This window comes from Thunnus maccoyii, chromosome 13 (genome assembly GCF_910596095.1).
Source record: "Thunnus maccoyii chromosome 13, fThuMac1.1, whole genome shotgun sequence".
NCBI lineage: Eukaryota > Metazoa > Chordata > Actinopteri > Scombriformes > Scombridae > Thunnus > Thunnus maccoyii.
In genome coordinates this window covers 15,686,126-15,703,342 of record NC_056545.1, presented here as the reverse complement: position 1 = coordinate 15,703,342, position 17,217 = coordinate 15,686,126, and the positions used below count along the sequence as shown (strand labels likewise).

The 17,217-nt window shown below is 41.1% G+C and overlaps 2 protein-coding genes across 14 annotated transcripts in view; one reads left to right on the top strand and one right to left on the bottom strand.

Moving 5' to 3' along the window:
* Positions 1-1,913: 1,913 nt before the first annotated feature.
* Positions 1,914-17,217, bottom strand: part of LOC121909797 — a 19,554-nt gene continuing 4,250 nt past the window's right edge. For 5 of the 13 annotated variants that reach the window (XM_042430518.1, XM_042430510.1, XM_042430511.1 and 2 more), the window contains 5 exons: positions 5,252-5,356; positions 4,778-5,148; positions 3,393-3,641; positions 2,732-3,134; positions 1,914-2,302 (listed from right to left, as the gene is read on the bottom strand). In XM_042430518.1, the coding sequence (XP_042286452.1) occupies positions 1,923-2,302; positions 2,732-3,134; positions 3,393-3,401 (792 nt within the window). In that variant the 5' untranslated portion in view covers positions 3,402-3,641; positions 4,778-5,148; positions 5,252-5,356 and the 3' untranslated portion in view covers positions 1,914-1,922. Of the gene's footprint in view, positions 2,303-2,731; positions 3,135-3,392; positions 3,642-4,773; positions 5,149-5,251; positions 9,686-17,217 lie in introns of all 13 variants that reach the window. The other 8 variants (XM_042430512.1, XM_042430505.1, XM_042430507.1 and 5 more) reach the window with 8 other exon arrangements.
* The window catches only part of LOC121909794 (LIM domain kinase 1-like), a 10,647-nt gene continuing 3,108 nt past the window's right edge, over positions 9,679-17,217 (top strand). The window contains exons 1-12 of the mRNA XM_042430496.1: positions 9,679-9,910; positions 12,521-12,659; positions 13,555-13,664; positions 13,861-14,034; positions 14,174-14,279; positions 14,419-14,690; positions 14,769-14,958; positions 15,642-15,728; positions 15,946-16,077; positions 16,159-16,218; positions 16,324-16,389; positions 16,989-17,175. Of these exons, the coding sequence (XP_042286430.1) occupies positions 9,867-9,910; positions 12,521-12,659; positions 13,555-13,664; positions 13,861-14,034; positions 14,174-14,279; positions 14,419-14,690; positions 14,769-14,958; positions 15,642-15,728; positions 15,946-16,077; positions 16,159-16,218; positions 16,324-16,389; positions 16,989-17,175 (1,567 nt within the window). The 5' untranslated portion in view covers positions 9,679-9,866. The remainder of the gene's footprint in view (positions 9,911-12,520; positions 12,660-13,554; positions 13,665-13,860; positions 14,035-14,173; positions 14,280-14,418; positions 14,691-14,768; positions 14,959-15,641; positions 15,729-15,945; positions 16,078-16,158; positions 16,219-16,323; positions 16,390-16,988; positions 17,176-17,217) is intronic.

Here is a 17,217-nt window from a genome sequence, read left to right as displayed (position 1 = left end):
GTAAATGAGTCAAATGGCCACTATACATTCAGAATAGCATTAAGTTTTTCCTTTTCCCCATTTGAATGTGATAGCCAAATAGTTCTGGTAGCTACTGACTTTATTCTTGATTGCAGTCTCAGCTGAAATACAAGTCTAATGTTCTGCTGTGATCTCTCTAAAGGTGTCCCCAGAGGTGACACGCCAGGTGAAGGAGATGGAGAAGGAGGTCCTGATGGAGAAAGAGGTGGAACAGGTGGAAGACAGGGCGGAGTAGAAGGGGGTCCTACCAGTGGAAGAGGAACAGCAGGAGTTTCAGGTGGTGTAACAGCAGCGGGAAGAGGAGACACTCCTGCAACTGGAACTGGAGTTGGACCAGGAGGTGCAGCTGGTGGAGTAGGAGGAACACCAAAACCCCCCAAAGGTGCCATTTTTGCCATCTGAATATACACTCGATTATGACTGTATTGTACTGTACTGTACTGTATCTACCACCACCCAATATCTACCACTGTGTATCAAACTTACAATCTAGTCACTAAGCATGACAAAAAACTGGTCATGAAGGATCAAAAATCTATACTTACTGAAGATAAAGATCTATTTTATCTGTTTATTTTTTAAATGCAGCATACGGACCTGATGGGACTGTAGCAGGAGGTGTAAGCGGTGGACCCGGTGGAGTAGGTGGGGTGGCCGGAGGAGTAGGAGGAGGTCCTGGAGGAGTTGGAGGTGGTCCAGGAGGAGTTGGGGGAGGTCCAGGAGGAGTTGGGGGAGGACCAGGAGGAGTTGGAGGAGGTCCAGGAGGAGTTGGGGGAGGACCAGGAGGAGTTGGGGGAGGACCAGGAGGAGTTGGTGGAGGTCCAGGAGGAGCAGGCTTGGTACCTGGGATTGGTGGGCCTGGTGGAGTTGGAACAGGAGTCCATAAGCCTAGAAAAAGTGAGCTATTATGATGTTTTGGTCTCTGAAATGTTTGTGTATTCTACCAAAATGTACATGCCTATGCCTATATTACAATGACACAAATATGTCTTATCCATACATTTCAAACATTATCCATCATAGGCTATGGCGCTGGAGGAGCTGGAGTTCTACCAGGCGGAGGTATGTCAACTTACACTGTATTTGCTATCTACATTATAACAAACACATGCCTGACACAAACCTAAAATGCAGTATATCTTTTTTTCCCCTCTTAGGTATACGTTACCCGACTGGAGCTGGAGTAGGAGGAAAACCAGGCAAAGGTTGTTTAAATTGTCATACTACATGCTCCTCTCTTTAATAAGAACTTATTTCGTCTCCAACAATGAAAAACAATATTTTTGTCTTTCTACCAGCATATGGAACTCTTGGAGCAAGAGGCCAAGGAGGGGTTGGGCCTGGTGGTTATGGAACTGGTCCAGGAGGTTATGGTGTAGGACCTGGAGGTTACGGGACTGGCCCGGGTGGCTACGGTGCTGGGCCTGGGGGATATGGAACTGGACCTGGAGGCTATGGAGGCAAGACAGGAGGCAGAGGAGGAGGCATTGGTGGTGGTCCTGGGGGTGCTGGGGCCCTTGGAGTTGGAGGTGTTGGAACTGGTCCTGGAGGTTTAGGTGTAGGAGTGGGAGGAGGAGTAGGAGCCGGTCCTGGTGGAGTCGGTGCTGGACTGGGGGGATATGGTGGTGGTGTGGGGCCTGGTGGTAAGTTGACCTCTATGAAAATGTTTTGTGTGACTCAATTTTAGTAATTAAGTTTAATTTTGATGAAAAAAGAACACATTGCATTTCAATAGAATAATAATAGAAATGTGTAAAAGTAATAGAAATATTGGTTAACTGTTTCTTCTATATGCACTCCAGGTTCAAGATATGGCCCAAGTTCAGGACTGAGTACCGGCACTGGCAAACCACCAAAACGTATGATAAGAATTGACAGATAAACAAAGTAAAAATATGGATTCAATAATTTATGCAGAGAACTGAAACTGAACTATGATCTATTTTTAGGTTATGGGGCAGGAGCTGGTGGTACTGGAGTTGGACCTGGTGGCTATGGGACTGGACCAGGTGGAGTTGGTTCTGGTCCAGGAGGTTTTGGACCAGGTGGCTATGGGCCTGGTGGTCCTGTGGCTGGTAGTTATGGACTTGCTGGCACTGGACCAGGTGGATACAGGCCGAGCACTGCTGGGACAGGAGTTGGCGGTGTCGGATCTGGAGTGGGCGGTGTCGGAACTGGGCCCGGTGGTTTTGGATCAGGTGGTGTTGGCACAGGACCAGGCAGCTATGGTCCCAGTGGAGCAGGGGCCGTTCCTGGTGTCTATACTGCAGGAGGTCAAGGACTAGGGACAAGAAAGCCACCCAAATCTGGTAAAATGATCTTGTGTTTTTACACTTTTTACATTTAATAATGTATTATTATATATATTCAGGCCGTTAACTCCCTCTGACAGGATATGGCTCATCCTCACTGGGTGGAACTGGCTATGGGCAAGGTGAGAAACTTCTTTGTTCTAACACATCTTTAAATTTAGGGATTGTTTAGTTTTTTTTCCCTCTATGACTTTGTACATAATAACATACCATATCAGGTCTTTCATGCTGAAGTTTTGTAGCAGTTCTATTGTTTGAAATACAATAAAAACAAGAAGTGAAGCACAACATCCAATTGACAGCTTTTAAGTTACAAACAAAATTCCTGGGTAGAGCACAACATGGCAAAGCTAAAGCTATGAATGCCAGAATAAAATCAGGTTAGGGTTATTAAAAACCTGTGGCTGTTTTCCAGGTGCAGGTGTTGGACCTGGTGGAGCAGGTACTGGACCTAGCAGATATGGGCCTGGTGGGGCTGGTACAGGAACCGGAGGCTTTGGACCAGGTGGTGCCGGCACAGGAACAGGAGGCTTCGGACCAGGTGGTGCTGGGACAGGAACCGGAGGCTTTGGACCAGGTGGTGCCGGCACAGGAACAGGAGGCTTCGGACCAGGTGGTGCTGGGACAGGAACCGGAGGCTTTGGACCAGGTGGTGCCGGTACAGGAACAGGAGGCTTCGGACCAGGTGGTGCTGGGACAGGAACCGGAGGCTTTGGACCAGGTGGTGCCGGTACAGGAACAGGAGGCTTCGGACCAGGTGGTGCTGGGACAGGAACAGGAGGCTTTGGACCAGGTGGCCAACTATTAGGAAAAAGAAAACCTAAATCTGGTAAGTAATGATCATGTGTTATGCAAAGGCAGGTGATATGACGGAGACACCAATTTGATTTCATTGTTTTATGGGTATATGAACATTTTTTGACTGTAGCCTTTCTTGTGTATCGTTTTCTCAGGTTATGGAGGCACTGGGTATGGAGCAGGTAAGGTTAAGGTTAAGATTAGTGATGGACAGTGTTTATACATTTATGTGGTATATAGATGTTTAAATCTGTTTTCCACCAGGGGCATTAGGAGGAGGTGCAGGAGCTGGTCCTGGTAGAGTTGGAGCTGGACCTGGTGGTTTTGGCCCAGGAGGTGCTGGACCTGGTGGTTTTGGCCCAGGAGGTGCTGGACCTGGTGGTTATGGCCCAGGAGGTGCTGTACCGGGTGGTTATGGCCCAGGAGGTGCTGGACCCGGAGGTTATGGCCCAGGAGGTGCTGGAACTGGGCCAGGGGGTTTTAGACCTGGTGGGGCTGGCGGATATGGACCTGGTGGCCAAGCAAGGAAACCTCCTAAATCAGGTTATGGCTCTTCACTGGGTGGAACTGGCTATGGCCCAGGTAAAACTCTCTACTGATGTAAATCTGATTATGTAATATTTCAATTAAAGGTTCTGATAATTATTGATACAAGTTAATATTGTCACTGGATATTGGCCATACAAGCAAATGTTGTTGTCAAGGTGCTACTGCTTGCATTGTAGATCATCAAATTAGTGTGGATTATTGTGAGGTGATATTGAGAAAAAATCTATTACACAATCTTTTACTTTTTTGCCTTTATTGGACAGTGAAGAGGCAGAAAGGAAACAAGGGGAGAGAAATGGGTATGACATGCAACAAAAGACTACTAGTTTTATAACAGGAAACACTGAATGTTCGAGCTGCTGGTTCCATAATACATTACATCACTCACAGCAGTAGGCTGCACTTCAAAGCAACAGGAAGTGAGTCACAAGGTGTGGTCAGCAGTAAGTTATAGCCCATGACAGCAATTCCTCTTATATGCTTGTTATGATCATTAGGTCTTTGTGTAGTTGAGAACTTTGCTGCTACTGCACGGCAAAAACTGCATGAATATGCACATACGTTTCCCTTTATACACAGAATTTCATCCATTAAAAAACTCAACAGCTTGGAATAGTTATTAAGAATTTTATGTTTTGTAGCCAACAGAGGGCAACAAGACATTATCTATCCCAGGAATTCTGCATTGGCTTCAAAAGCCAAGGTCAACATTGGCCTCTCGAAAGATCTGACATTTTATATTTTTATTAACAACAAAATAAAACAATTTCAATACTATAACTTTATGATAAACAAGATTATAAGACAAAATGTAATAAACTCGGAGCCTTGTCCCAATGATACAATTGGACTGTATACCAGTCTCCATTTTTGTGTTTATTTGTTGCTTTGTTTTCCTATTTACTCTGCACTAATATTATTAACTTACTGGGAAACGTATCTACTATGTTACTTATCTTTTATGTGGCTGTTCTTGGATGTTTTTTGGGTGGGTGCATAATGCACACCATGTGGGAAAGTATTTCCCCTTTGGGAACAATAAAGTCTATTTATTAATTTATGTATAGTCTAATCTAATATACCTAAACCCCACCTACTGTATATTCACCAGGTGGTGTAGGAGGAGGGCTTCCTGGTGCAGGAACAGGAGGAATCAGTGGAGTTGGCCAAGGTGAGTTACTTGTTTGTAAAAGAAAATATTAACTACAAAAAACATATAAATACACATACATATTACAATAATAAAAATATGAGGAACAATTGGAGTAATGAGATTTTTACTTGACAACAATTGAACTAGCACCACATTTTTCACAGTATACTGAATGTCATGATTATCTTCTGTGGTTCCAAAGTTCTTAAATAATTTCTCCACATTTCTATACTCATACCTGTTCAGGAAGTGTAGCAGGAAGAGCAGGGGGAGTAGGAGGAGGACTTGGCGGCTTACCAGGTCAGTTTAAATGCACTGAAAAGAGTACACAGAACAGTAATGTCAGAGTACAACAATACATATTTGAGATTTTTAAACAAATGTGTTCACAAAATTCAGAATAATGCACAGTCAATACCTAGCATGCCTCCTGTCTCAGAGGAGTGTTGTGTACAAGTTGTAATGTGTCCATTGTTCCAGCAGGGGGTGTTGGCCCAGGGTATGGTGGTGTAGCTGGTGGAGGCTATCCAGGTATAGCAGAGACTTTGTCACACTATATTCTCTCTTTCTGACATTCAGCATACTCTTTTTAATGATAAGATGCATTGAAAATATAGACAAAAGGGATCAACACATGCACAAAAGAAGGAAACTGTTTCCTTTTTTCTTTTTTCTGAGTGTCAGGCCTTACATGGTGAATATTTGTTTTGGCATATTTTCATTCATGTCATTGCTGAGATAACACCAAGGCTAGATTAGACCATTGTAAAGATTACCAATTGTTTATTATAACTTTGTCTTTCCTGTTATTGTTCTCTAGGATATACGGGAGCCGGGCAAAAATGTAAGAAAACTCACTGTGTCCTCTGGGATAGGCATGCTCTAATTAGTTTTGGTCTCTTAACACACATATGTCCAGCATCACCACAGATTTACTATACACACAGCACATGCTGACACATAATGATCTGGATGACGATCGCCCATTCTATTCTTGTTACTTTGCAAGTAAATAAAACATTTAAATACATTTAAAGATATCTTGTAATAATCTTGTCAATTAAATAAGAAACACAATCTAAAAGTATGATAATTTTTAAATGTGTTTTTGGAAAAAGGACTCATGTACTGTGTTTTTATAATCACTGGTGCAGGGTATTATTGTAGAGAGCTTGAATACATCTGCAGAATAACTATACTTTTTACTTTCTTGTCCTACAGCCAAGGCCCAGAAGGCAGCCAAATATGCAGCCATGCAGGCCTTACTGGGAGCTGGGGGCTACAGAGGTAAAATCATACACATACACACTGTGTTACTTTACACTAAGTCATATCTATCATGCGTGTAAACACTGTAAAACATCATACTTAAATCTAGTGAAATATAGTCACGTCCAGTCAACAAAAAATGTACCAACTGTTGACTAAAATTAAGACACACAGTTAGCATATTACACTTCCGGGCTTGCACCGTATGATGATTATAACAGAAAGTTCTGTGGAAAAAAGTGGTTGAGATTTGCCACATAGTCTTACAGCCACAAATACAGGAACTCTAGGTTTGGTGAGGCTGTAAGGCAAATGAAGAACTGACCGTTTAAAACTGAGATAACGTTATCAGGAAAGCAAATCTGCCTATTATGAATGTCAAGTCTAATTTAACAGTTTTTGACTTAATTTGATGTCTTAAGTTTACCAACTGTTTTAAAGTCACTGAACTTCAACAACAAACTCAACAAGTCCTTCAGTTAACTCAGACTTCTCTGTGAAGGCACAGAGGAGGCATGTTTTATAGTTGAACTATTCAACAGGTTTTAAAATACACTTTTAACACACACAAAATGTATTTTGTATGTCAAGTGAAGAATAATTTTGTCTTTTGTGTTATTTAGGCGCTGGATGTCAGGGTAAATACTGTGGCCGAAGGAGGAAGTGAGAGACCACCACACAGGAAGTGACCTCATTAAAACAACAGTGGTGCTATAACATGATCCCAGATTGTACGTCCTATCTACCGTAGAAGCTAAAGCTTCGACACATCCCACGTGTTTCACTTTCATTTGATCACATTTTGTACAAGGGTCTCTTTCAAAAAGAGCACTGGTTCTCAACCTGTTAGATCATTCCTTAAAACAAAGCAGTACCTTTGATGCTAGCAGAGCAGCAAAGGTTGTCCTTGTGATGTTTATTTGATTAATTCAGCTGTTATACTTTGATCAAATAATTAAAAATATTCATTTGCAATTTGTTATAATAGTAATTGTTTCCACATGAACCACCTTGACACTCTGAGGATCCTGACTACCAGGCTGAGAACCACTGAGATGAAGGATTGAGATTTCTTTTTAAATTGTGTGAGGCCAAGCTGTAACTAAAATACAGTTTTCGTTTGTTGTTGTTGTGTTGAACATAATTTGTGTTCCTGTGCGAGTATCACCACGTATCCTCTGGGCGACGACTGATACCAAGGACTCCCTCAGGGCAGCTCCTTCAGACCTGTCTGCATGCTGACACAATGTTTATAAGAAACACCTCTCCAAGGCCACACTTTTATCCAGTTAGACTGGATTTTTCATTGGTCTACAGAGTGTAATATTTGCACCAGGTTGTTTTATTAATTCACTGTTTTTAGCTTTTACATCAAAGTGCAAACGCTTGGATAATTTGTCCAGCAATGTGTACAGACAACGAAACAGACAACTGATATTTTTGGGAACTGTGAAAAAAAGGGACTCTAAGGGGATTTTTTTTATGGTGTGGTATTTTGACTAGTCATTATCTGATCCCTGAAATCCAGTCTGTGTTCATTTTAACTGTACTCAGGCCTCAGCAACATCTGTGGAGGCTGAAGGTCCTCAGCTGTTAACACTCGTGATACTCTTCCATTCACAACATTGAATGCACCAATTTATAACTTCATCACACTAATTGGTATTACTGTAAAACTTTGGTTAAAATACATATTTTGTTTTATTAGAAGAATGTATTTGTTATGAAAGCATTCACACTACAGGTGATGATTATAATACATGATAGTGCATTCAAATGACGTCTGAGGAGCCTTGATTACTGTCTTTCTTTTTTTGATGTACCTCCTTTAACACTGTTGGAAAAATGTTCACGTTTACTAGTCTTTTTAAATTATGCTGACAAAAGGCAGAAAAAGCAAAGTGTGTTATCTATTTAGTCTCATTTTACGAATGCAAGTGCGTTAATACAGTATGAAATATTTGAGTAAATTTGTGTGTGTGTTTTACCAGTTTTTAAACTTCTGTACTACTATGATAAATATAAGTGCTTTGTTTTCTACATTGTCCTTGAATGTGTGCTGAATCACAATGTAGTCTGTGATGTTATTTGGATAAAAAGTGTAACTGAATCTCATCTTGCATTTGAGCTTACATTTGTAGCTCATCATGTGTTTTTAACATCTGTGTTTTATATGTGGCCTATGAAGAAAATGATGCACTTTTGTACACCTTCTGACAATACTTTCTAATAAAAGAAATGACCAATGACAGCTGCTTCTGATACAGTAATTGTTATTTCAAAGCAGCTAGAGTGTTGCACACATATAAACCGTAAACCTGCACGGAGGGTTTTTGGGTGTGTTTTTGACACAGTCAAAGCGGAGGAAGCTACACATTCAGACGTTGGTTTTAACATGTTAATCTATTGTGGCATTCTCACCACAAGTAACCACAAGTTCATCAGCATCAACATCAGCGAAAAAAAGGAAGAGCACACTAAAAAGGTGCAGCAGTAAAGCATGTCAAGTATGTTCACTCATACTGAAATTAAACAACTACAGCCTGTTTGTTTTTACAATTCACAGCAACAGAATAGGATATTACAAGATATTATGTAATCCACAACAGAAGTGCAAATAATGACCCAATCAATAAGCAATTAAACAAATAAACATAAACAGAAAAGTCAAAGAAGCAAACTAAACCAAAGACATATAACAAGAACAAAACTGATCTTCACTGAGATACATGGCAGACAAATGGCTCAGTTTTATAATTTTGTCAGTTTGGTGATAAAGATGCACCTGTTCCTGTCTCTCAGTTTGCAGGACCTGCATTGCACAGTCTAAAAATGCATCTGCTGACACGGCGTACCACTACCAATATGAATTATAGCTCGACACTATAAATTTAGTAGGTGAACTATTAATAGAAAATATACTTTGAAAGAAAACGTAACAGAAATCTACAGTGGTATCAACTGCTCTGGTGTCTTCTGCTTTTCAAGTGAAACAAACAGCAACAGAGTCACACTCATGGATAATTCAAGGACATCTAAACTTCATACTGAGCAGTATCAATGGTTTTTCTACTTTCTAATTCTGAGCTGTTTCCTACTCTTGCACTGAATTCTCCCTGTATTTCCCTCTGTTTGTTGTGTGTGATGAATAGAGTGCTTTACTGTAGGATCAGGACAGTGCAGTAATTGGGGCATTCATAAAGAGATTATGCCTGTGCTGATGAGAACAGAGCTTATTTCAAAACACACAGATTTGTTGATTCTCTCACACACTCTCTCTGAGAAAAACACACAGATGTCTTGACACATGGATGCACAGCATTAACACTCACATTTTGGACTCTGTGATCTTAACTGTCACGTTCTCCGATCTCTGTGCAGAGGACTGTAACTGTATCTCGTAGAGGTCTACATACTGGAAGTAACAGGACCGGGAGGGTGGAGCAGAACTTCCATACTGGGATAGGTCTGTTTCTCAGTAGCCAGCAGAGGGAGATTGGCCAGCTGGTGTCATTGGGTCACAGTTTTTTCTCACGCAGCTACTCTGCACATTACAGAAGGAACTCGTCTGCACAGGAAGGGTCTGAGCGCATGGAGAGAGAGAGGAAAAAGAAAAGAAAAAAAGAAAATACCACTCCTGCTACCGATCACAGCAGAATACGTGTATGTCCCGCTCATGTACACATGCAGCCAATCGGCTCCTTTCTTAATTGGGTGGATTGTTTCAGAGTGACAGTTGTCTATCAGTGAACTGGCGGGGAAGAATGTCACGACGGGACCAGAGGTATCGGAGAGGAATGAAAGGACGGTAAGAGCCACTGTGTTTTATCACTGGGGTGTGTATGTGCAAGTGAGAGTGAGAGAAAGGAGAGAAAGAGTGTGAAAGAGTGAGAGAAAGTGAATGAAACAGAATCTAAACATTGTAGCATAGCATTTTTTGTACTTCCTCAAACGGATATCTGCCACAACAAGAAGATACGCAAGTAAACTGTGCTTCAATATTCTACTTTGACATCAATTTATTATGTGTATGAATATGAAATGATAACAATAACAAAGTAATTGCCTTGCCAGGTATCAGTCTACAGTACAATCCATAATTGGTTTTTTTCTGTTTTATATCCATTCGTCCGTCAACAACTACTCTTCCTCAGGTCTATATTAAAACATACATACAGAATAAACTACAGATGCTCACACTTATACAACATAGGTCACACCATTAAGAAAATTTCCCCGTTACACTAAAACAATTACACAGTTAGATCATTTAAAGGAAGTTCAGCAGGGCGACACAGAACAAAAACATGGCAAGATAAAACGTCATCAGATTCTTTACATTTGACCTATAGGTTAATGTCCTGACATCATAACATGTGTGTTTAATGTACACCAGGTGATAGTGTGTCCGCAGCTCCACTTTAAAAGACATGGGAACAGATCGTAGGACAGACAGGTTTATGAATGGCTAAAGATAAGATGGGGCATAAGCCAGATGAGATGGATACTTTCAGGTGGAGAAATAGAGAGAAGAGGGAAAAAAAAGAAAGGATAACGATGTAGGCTAAGTCTGGGCTGATTTCAGGGTTATCTCACCAGATGTTTCAGGGGGGTCGCAGCTGTGAAGCTGAAAGGTTCCACATCCGTCGCCAACGGCACAATAACAAAGACAGGAGGTCAGAAATAAACCTGCAGCTGTCTGATGGTTTTATTTCTTTATTATTTCCTCAGCAACGAATGAGAGGCAGCTCTAATATATTTGTTACAGCTTCCCTTAGTGCACTGGGGAATCTACTACATCCCCAGCAGACATAGTATCTGTTAGGACTAGATTTCTGTACTCAAGTCCTACTGAATATGAGCTGTATTGAACCTAAAGTTCATCACAGCAACTGTATCTGTTAAGTAATAATCCATTTCATATCTGTATATGATCATATTGCTATTCTATCAACACATTTTAAAAATGGGGAAAAAGTGCTACTCTCAGTTCATGAAAGTATTTACATTTTCAACCAAATGTGACATGTCTTCCCCGTTAAAAATCCTGCAGGAAGTGTGTTTTTCATTACCAACAGCAGCAACCACAGTTTCTGTAAAATAAAAAGCAGAAAGAGAGGAACTACTGTGTATAACAAAACAGAAGCAATCTCTGGCAAACACGATACAAACCACCACAGCACCACATGACCACTTAGTAACAACATAAAAAAATTGGATCTTGCTTATCACCACTTACAGTTGTGTTACATGATCAAAACTACAAAGACCAATGGCACAATTAACTCAAATGTTATCAAGAATAACTTCCATACAATGATAAAATAATTATTTATCACAGTGAAATAGTATGCTGTCATTGAGTGTCTTAAGGGGAAGGCTGAGTCTTACGTAAGTCTCCTTTTCCCCTAAACTACTTCTTTCTTGATAGAAAGTCTTTTCATTCCCTATTGTAAGAACAGCATGGCATTTACTGTTCAGGCTTGGAGAGGAAACATGGAGTACTCTGTCCAGGAAGTGACCTCCCACTCTGGTTGTAGTGTTGGAGAGATAAGGAAGCAAGTTTTTCTGTACATAGGTATTATTCTACATCCAGTTTAAGCATGGATGCCACTGAAAGTTTCTGTTTGCAGGACTGAAAGTGAACATGCTGCACTGCATTTAAGGAACAAGGGTTTTTTGTTTTTTTTTAAGTGGTAACTGTCGTAATGTTTGCACTTTTACATCTCTTTTGCAATCTTTGAGTGGGTGTGCCCTAGGCAAAATAACATGAAGTTACAGGGTTTTCAGAGAGACATATGACTGACCAGTGACCCCTCATGAATAGTCTTTTTGTAACAAGAAATATTAATTTGGCCCCTGGCAGACAAAGACTGAGTGGAGCATGGACATTGAAGAAAATGTGCTCTCTGTCACAGTGACATCAGCAATTTAGGATCTAATGAGTCATTTCAACATCCTATCAGCTTTGACAATAACAATGTTTCCTCCAGACGTGTGCTGGAGATAACACCAGCAGCTTGATGTCTCGGCCTCAATTTTGTGACTAATGAAAGCATCGAATTGTCATCATTCGACACAAGCAGGGTCAACAGATCAAGAGAGGAGAGGAGTTGGGTATCACTGACATGGTACACTGTGTGTTTAAACATAGGCTAACCTGAAAACAATAATTTATGGTCCAATTGACCTGGAAGTGTTCTACCTGATCCTGTGTGTGACGATCGAACAGGTCAACTTTCCACCTAAGTCTCATGTGTTCCATCACTGATTAGGGTCATGTTACTTTTCTCAAACACACCTCTGAAGTATCTACTGTCGCACAGCTGAATCTACATTTTCTCTTGTTTCTTCAGCCATCTCATTGTTTCAACATCCAACTCTCTCTCTCTCTCCACTGCTTCCCTCTTGTCTTTAGGTGCTGTGAATGTAGCTGTATCTTGTCTCATTGGTACTATGAAAAAGAGGAACAGCTCTACTGTAAGAAGCACTACTGGGCCCGTTATGGAGAGCACTGCCACGGCTGCAAAGACACCATCGCAAATGGACTCATAATGGTAATAATCATCGAAAATAAGAAAACAAATACTCTAATCTTGGTTTATACCTAAAATTAGGACTAGCAACGAAACAGATTCATTGTGTGTCATTTCTGCTACACTATCCCTTTGCTACATTTAGGAAATACTGTAACTTAACAGAACAGGAAAACTGTTCCTCACTATTTATCTGTGCAGGCTACAAACTTCATCGTACATGCACTTCTAGACTACATAAGAGGAAAAGTCTCATTTCCTGACCAGTTTTTCCTCCTTTGGTCTTATTTTGTAATGTTGACTAATATTCATTATAATCAGTCACAACACCAAAGTTAAAGACCCAACAACCGGTCTTGACCTCAGTGTATAATCATCCTTTCTGTTTTTCTGCTGACTTGCTCCAAAACACTTTGAACTCTGCCAGTAATAAACTGATTCAGTTTGTGGGTTAGTTTAAAAATAGCTTATTGAATAATTTCAGCAGTCACTCCAAGCCACCATCTGTTAAAACTGACAACTTGCCATACAAATATCAAATATGTACATTATATTATATTCACAGACAGAAGTGTAGCCATAATCTCTACAGGATTAAACATTGCAACAAGAAATACTGAATCTGAAACTGTTTCACCAACTATTCCAACATTCAAAGCCTTCCTGTCTCTTGGTTTCCCCGTGATATGAAAGTAAATGCTTTTTTTCCTTTCAGTTCTCAGACCAGAGGATATCCTCTGAAAACATCCTGACACTACAGGATCTTGGTGCAGGATGTGCTGAAAGAACTTTTTTAATTCACATCTGCTTTTGGCCTTTCAAGGCAAACCCCACCAAATGTCATCTTGTAAAAAAACAATATTATTCCTGTAGCCTCTGCATTGTGTTATATCACACTGTCTCCCTGTATAAACAGGTTGCTGGAGAGCAGAAGTACCACCCTGAATGCTTCACTTGTACGAAATGTGAAATGGTCATTGGAGATGGAGACACCTACACACTCATCGAACGCTCTGAACTGTACTGGTAAGTTTAAAGCTGACAGGGAAGGAAGAAATGAAACACATCCACACACATAGAACTACAAATGGGATGATAAGAAACAGAAGCTGAGAAAACCGAGAAAATAGAAAAGTTATTGTTGTTCTATACATATTTTGATTCTGATGTGCGTGTGTTCTGTGTCCTATTCTTCTGTCTCTGGATTTTGTTTGTCCTGCAGTGGTCACTGTTTCTGTCCGGGTGTAGTATCAGATGTGAGGTCAACTACTCCGCTCACCAAGTGTCCCCACATGGTGGCGCTGGTGTCTCTCCCTCCCCGAGCTGGCGACCGACGAGGTCTGACTGTAGCCACTGACCTCAGCCAAGAGAAAGGCTCTCTTGTCACCGTGATAGGGTGAGTTCAACAACGTGTAAATCTTGCATTTACATATTTGCTGAACTTCAACTGTACCCAAAAACAATTTAACCTTCCTCCTTTTTCTGCCTTACCCCACCTTTCCACCACCTATTCACTCATTGTAACTCTCCTTCAGGTTAGACTCAGCGGCCCTCAGCCCTGACCTTCTGTCCTCTATCCACATTGGTGACCACGTACTGGAGGTCAACGGCATCCCTGTCCGCAACATTTCCCCGGATGAGGTAGGCCTCAAACCACCCGCAGATTCAGCAACAATATCATAACTAAATGAGAAGTGGTAACATTCACAAAAACATTACTGAACAAGTAAGACAGAAGAATGAAGATAGTCAAAGGTCAATACTATATCCTTTCTTCCAGATAATACATGTGATCGAAGACACAAGCAGACCACTGCAGCTGACAATTGAACACATCCCGCATTCTTCCAACGACCATCCTCACTCAGCCAGTGTCCAGGACAACATCAGCTGTCCTGACCCCTGTGTCCGTGACAAACTCGCTTCAATACCCAAACTCCCAAGTCTGGAGGAGGAGCCAAGTCAGGGAGAGGAGGCAGATGAACCAATCAGGATGAGTCTCTCACCACCTCAGCACCAAGGAACCATGGGAATGCGATCCAGACACATCATGTAAGTGCTGACTCTTAGCTTACTTTGATTTATTACTGCCCTGTTTCTCTCTGTCTAAGTCTTTCTTTTCTCTTTCAGGCGCAGCTGCAGTATAGATAAGTGTCCCTTGTCCCCTGGAGCACTGTCACTTTTATCTCAAAGGAGAGAGATGGTTCGCTCAGAGTCTCTGCGTGTGGACCCTGGAGAGCGGACCCACCGCATCTTCAGACCTTCAGACCTCATCCATGGAGAAGTGCTTGGCAGGGGCTGCTTTGGACAAGCTGTCAAGGTACCACAGTTACTTGTTTCCATCATTTTGTCTCTTTCATTATAATGGGCAACATTCTCAAAGCATTTCAAATGAGAGTACACTTAAGCCGGGCTCAGACTACAGGAGTCTTTACAATCCTAACCGATTTTGAAATCAGGTTGCATCACGCACACAGATGTTCACAGATGTTCTTCTCTCTAATCTCAAATATGCACATACTACAAGATTTGAAAATAATGGCGCATCACATCGTGACAGAGGGAGTAATGCACCACTTCATGTGATCTCACATGATCCCATGGGGAAGCAGACCTGTACAACAGCTTGTTGTTGTTTCTTCACAGTCGCCATTTCAAGTCCTCATTCACTTCCATCTCCTTGTAGACCTATCTCTCTCATTGGCTACTGTGTTCGCGCTCATAAAGTATTGACTCATCCAGATTTTAAATCCTAAATATAAAACATGTTTGAAATTATTGGGGCAGTTCTGGAGGTTTAACATTGGATCTGTAAACCCCTTACATTACACCATAATCTGGGCCGAACATCGGTGCCAACTAAGGTCCCAGACCAGATTTCTCCTCTAATTGTCAGGAGAGGTGAATCAGGGATAAAACTCCTGTAGTCTGAACCCGGCTTTAGTTGTCAATATATGTAAGGTTGATTTTAACCGGCGCTGTGATCATCCTGTTGCTGTCAAGGTCACACATCAGGAGACAGGGGAGGTGATGGTGATGAAAGAGTTGATAAATTTTGATGAAGAGACACAGAAGACTTTCTTAAAGGAGGTAAGCCATCAGAGCACAAAAGGCCACATGATTGAAGAAACTTACATCTCTGATAACCAGAAAGTATGGGAAGTCAGCTTCACACAACACACTCATATTTACCAACCCCACTGGTGTAAAATCGATGGAGTTCCCCTTTAAAGAAGATGGATGTACTTCACTATTGAAGCCCACTTTAAGTTGTATTATTAAGTGTATTTTCACTTAATTTGTACAGGTGAAGGTGATGCGCGGTCTGGATCATCCCAATGTTCTCAAGTTCATTGGGCTGTTTTATAAAGACAAACGAATAAACTTCGTGTCTGAATACATCCAGGGAGGAACTCTCAGAGAAACCATCATGAAAATGGTAAGATAGGTTTTTAGTACTACTACTAGTACTGTTGCAGTACAGAGACACAATATGTTGGTTACAATCTTGTTGTTGTAGGACAAAGATTTCTCCTGGCGCATAAGAGTGAGTTATGCCAAAGACATTGCGGCTGGAATGGTGAGTCTTCCCGGTCAATATTATAAAAGTAAAAGATGACATCTAAAATCATTCCTTAATCTGGTCCCACCTTTCCCTAATGTACATAAAATCTCTCGTTCTAAGGCATATCTACACTCCATGAATGTTATCCACAGAGATTTAAACTCATACAACTGCCTGGTCAAAGAGGTAAGAAAGTTGTTCACACACACAAACATCAGAAAACATCAGATCTCTTCACAGCACATCAAAAATGGACAATTTCACTTTTTACATATCTCAGTTTAGACAGTGGTATGTATTTATTGCAGTGTTCATTGATATGTTGTTACTACATTTAATTTGAGATATTTGTGGAATTACTATGAACAAACAAAACCAGGTTTAGGTTCTGATAGCCAGATCTATTTTAGATCCAATTCCAAGTTGATAAATCAAATCTCTAAACAAATCTAATCTTTTCGTTTAACTAGCAAAGATCAATGTAGAAAACATTCAGCTAGTTATCTTCACGAAAAGAAAAAAAATCATATCCACTATTCTAACAGCATAATTTTAACGTAATTAGCTTTACCTCATTGAATACATAATTGATTTCAATAAGCCATTAGGTTTACGGGACCTGTATGATCTGTATTTTGAGAAAAAAAAAGAAACAGACGAACCTAACCAATATAAAACCTCATGGTGTGTCTGTTCTAATATCAAGTACTACTAAAGATGCAGAGCAGCATAACTCCTTATTTGACGTTTTTAACATTTCTTTGTCTCTCTCTCTCTTTGTTTAGGACCAGTCTGTGGTGGTGGCAGATTTTGGGCTTGCCAGGTTGGTGATGGAGGAGAGGAATCAGAGCAGAACATCCTCTCTAGAGCGGCCTGCAAAGGGCCCACTGTCAGAGCTCCGCAGGCCTGACCGGAGGAAGCGGTACACTGTGGTGGGAAACCCCTACTGGATGGCCCCTGAGATGATCCGTGGTGAGTGCACAAGGTTGCAGGCTATTAGTTATAGCGAGGGGG